Source organism: Temnothorax curvispinosus, unplaced genomic scaffold (assembly GCF_003070985.1).
Source record: "Temnothorax curvispinosus isolate PA1 unplaced genomic scaffold, ASM307098v1 QBEX01005563.1, whole genome shotgun sequence".
NCBI lineage: Eukaryota > Metazoa > Arthropoda > Insecta > Hymenoptera > Formicidae > Temnothorax > Temnothorax curvispinosus.
The window spans coordinates 2,500-6,058 of record NW_020215343.1 but is presented as its reverse complement, the minus strand read 5'-3'; the positions used below and the strand labels follow the sequence as shown (position 1 = coordinate 6,058).

The window sequence follows — 3,559 nt, the reverse complement described above, 5'->3', positions numbered from 1 at the left end:
ATTCTCTGACAACCATGTCTCGCACATGCTAGCCTTCCGGTTAAATCTGGCTGCTAACTGCTCCAACTTCTCTTGTCGAATCAGTTCTTCGCGCGGGACCACGTCCCGCTCGTGTTCAACCTTCTCCAGTCTCTCCCAAGCCTTGTTGATTGTTCCGATAACTTGCAAATAGAATAAGGTAATTGAGGTATAATGTAATAACTTTTAGCACATATGTATATACATACATACACACATATATATTTTTTTCTTTTAATATTTAATTATTCTTTGTGTTGAGCAATATATGTAAATATTGTCAATTATAAAATACGATTCTTGTTTCAGTATTATATTAATGGCAGGAGAATTTCTCGGGTGGGACTTGATACATTTGGAGCATCGAGTAGGACGGTTTGAAAGGCGTATAGACAGGCAAAATTGGCGAGAGCTACACGATCCGTTTGATCTTCACGAAACAGAATTTATAAAATTATACAGAGTTACTCCAGAAATAGTTATGGAAGTAACAGATGCTTTAAGAGAAAGATTAGAATATAGACGCGTGGATGCTCTGATTCCTGAACTTCAGGTATGTATTGCTGTTTACATTTAGGGCGCGGGCACACGAGCAGTTTGGACTGCGCGGTTCTGCCGCGCGGCACAAACCGCTCGTGTGCACGGTCTACCGCGCGGTCCAAACTTCTCGTGTGCCCGCGCCCTTATTTGAAATAGTATGCAACAATACCATGTTATCTATAATAATGTGTTACAGTTAATAATGATTTTAAAATAATGGATATGAAACATATGTGATTTGTTATGATCAAACAAAAAAAACTTTTTCAAAAATATTAATAGTTTATTTGTAATATATTTCCTTTTTATTACGTTGTTGCACATAAAATGGCAATTTTTTATTTTTTATTTTAAACTTTTACACTATACAAACTTAATGCATATTTTCTTCATCAAAATAGTCTATTTCAACGCACTCCTTCCTACGTGATACATGCCCTTTACGGCCTTTTTTATGAACATATGGAGGACGACAGGCAATGATGTTTCGGAAAACAGAAAGGCCGTGAAGGTCATGTTGCAAGAAGTGCATTCAAATCGATGGAGATTATTTTAATGAAGAAAGTACGGTATTTAGTTTGTAATATAAACGTTTTAAATTAAAATGGAAATGGATGTTTCCGGATATACGGAAACACCGCCATTATTTCGTGTGCAAGAACCTTATGTATATTACTTTTTGTACAGGTATTAACTGCCCTGAGGTTCTACGCCGTTGGTTGTTATCAGGGTTCGATCGCAGAGCAGTGGGATATTGCTATTAGTCAACCGTCTGTCAGCCGTTGTTTAAGAAGAGTAACTGACGCAATAAACGCGATATTGCTGCGTCGATGGGTGAAATTTCCCATGACGGATGTTGATCGTCACAGAGCTCGCGAGAAATTTGCAGATGCACCTCAACCCTTTATAGGTGCAATTGGGGCTATCGATTGCACTTACATCAATATAAAAGGACCAATCGTACACGAAGAGGCTTATGTGAATCATTGGGGTGATCACACACTCAATGTTCAAGTAGTACGTAGACAAACATAATACTATTATTGTGTGCAAAATGATTTCTCTTATTCTTTTTCTCTGTATCTCCTCCCTCTCTCCCTCTCCTTGTCAGTCTGTCTTATACTCAGCGGTACATATTATTTATTAAGAAATCGGTATGCATCTGGTTTTTTATAATAAAAATCTGGTTTAACAATGTTTTAATTCTTATAGATTGGTGATCCTGATTTAAAGATCCTTAATGTGAATGCACGATTTCCTGGTGCACGACATGACGCGTATATATGGTCTAATTCACCTGTACGTCGTGTCATGCAAAGAAAGTTTGACAATGGCGAACGAAATACTTGGTTGATTGGTAAGTTATACATAAAATGTATTCAATAAATAGTGAGATTAAAATTATTAATAGGAGCGATACAAACCGAAAGCTTAAGATATTCGTGTATTTGTTGTTATATTGTGTCTTTCGGTTGGTATTAGCCCATATTTCAAGCTTTCTTCAGAATTTATATAGGAATGGGTTATTCATTGTTCGAATCTTTTTCCAATTTTATACAGGTGACGATGGATACACGTTAGAGCCTTGGTTAATGACTCCTCTTAAACATGAAGTACCCAATACGCCAAGGTTCCGTTACAATGATGACCTATGCAGTGCTAGATCCTGCGTGGAGCGTTTATTTGGCGTGTGGAAGGCGGTGTTTAGATGTCTATCAGCTCAAAGACGGCTCATGTACGAACCAGGCGTAGCTGGAAGGATCGTAAATGCATGTGCTGTATTGCAAAATATGCGGATTGCGCATCGCGTGCAGGATGTCGATTTTGACGACATAGATGTGGAAAACTTTCATCATAACAATAGACGGAATATTGCTGTAGAAGAGGATGACAGAGGCCAAGCATATCAAGGACGGGCACTTGCACTTCGCATACAAGAGCGTTTTATCGCTCGTCAATACGGTATAATGTAAGTTGTATGTTATGTTAATGTTTTTTTTAGCTGCAACACTTTTCCATTATGTGTGCTTCTGTGAATTAAAACGATCGTTGCAAAGCAATAATTTTTAATACTTGGCGCGAAATGAAAGAAATGTTAGCAAATGTTACATACGTAAAAATTATTAGCCAGTTCAAACGTCTATATTATGGAAAAAATATAGTTGAAACTTATTTTTCAGGTGAACGACTATGAACATTAATACTGATAAAGATCAAAGTTGAGAGATCAATATTATGTATCCTACTTAGAATATAAGAACATAAGGAATATAAGAATAGAATGTAAGAATAGAGTATAAGAATAGATTATAAGTACTTACCTTTTTTTCAGTAATACGTAGAGTTTTGGTTGAATAATCTGTACAGTTTCAAAAATTGCTTTTATCAGAGATTTGTATTATATTGCTTTTATTGAGATCATTATATGTCTTAGTTGCATAGAAAAGATCTTGTTCCATACATAAATATCACGTCAAACAATGTAATTATAAACTATCCGCAAATATGCAGTTAGCATAGTTTTTATAATCCTACTATGTAGGTTTTCATTCTATAGCGCAACATTTTTTCCTACACACTTTACATTCAATATAGTATGGCAGATCTCTCTACAATATTATCAACATAAAGGCAATGTATCATATCTTTGAAAATAATTTCTTAACATAAGTTGCAAAAATAATTCATATATTGGACGAGAATATTGCTTCAAAAACTAAATAGCACAGTTCTTATATAACGTAGTAAATAACACATTGTAATATCATAGTATACATTGCTAAGTTCGCGTTTACTAATTAAAGAACATATTACGAAACATATAAAAGTAAATATTGCAAGCTTGCAATCTCACTCACGATTCACGCTGCGACGCTTTTTCCCCCGGTCTCGCAATCCGGTGGAGGGCTATCGAGGATTGGCAGCACGCACAACTAATTCCGACACCAAAAGATTGGGCGCCAGGTGCGACGGATCGCACCACCGTACACTAATATGTCTG

At 36.1% G+C, this 3,559-nt stretch overlaps 1 protein-coding gene across 1 annotated transcript; it reads left to right on the top strand.

Annotated features, from left to right (window-relative positions):
* Nucleotides 1-327: 327 nt before the first annotated feature.
* LOC112454949 (putative nuclease HARBI1) lies at nucleotides 328-2,531 on the top strand (the record flags this gene model as incomplete). Its single annotated transcript, XM_025016603.1, has 4 exons — nucleotides 328-571; nucleotides 1,246-1,575; nucleotides 1,771-1,915; nucleotides 2,119-2,531. Coding segments are annotated over 4 exons (1,132 nt in total), but the record flags the coding sequence as incomplete, so codon positions are not given.
* Nucleotides 2,532-3,559: the final 1,028 nt, after the last annotated feature.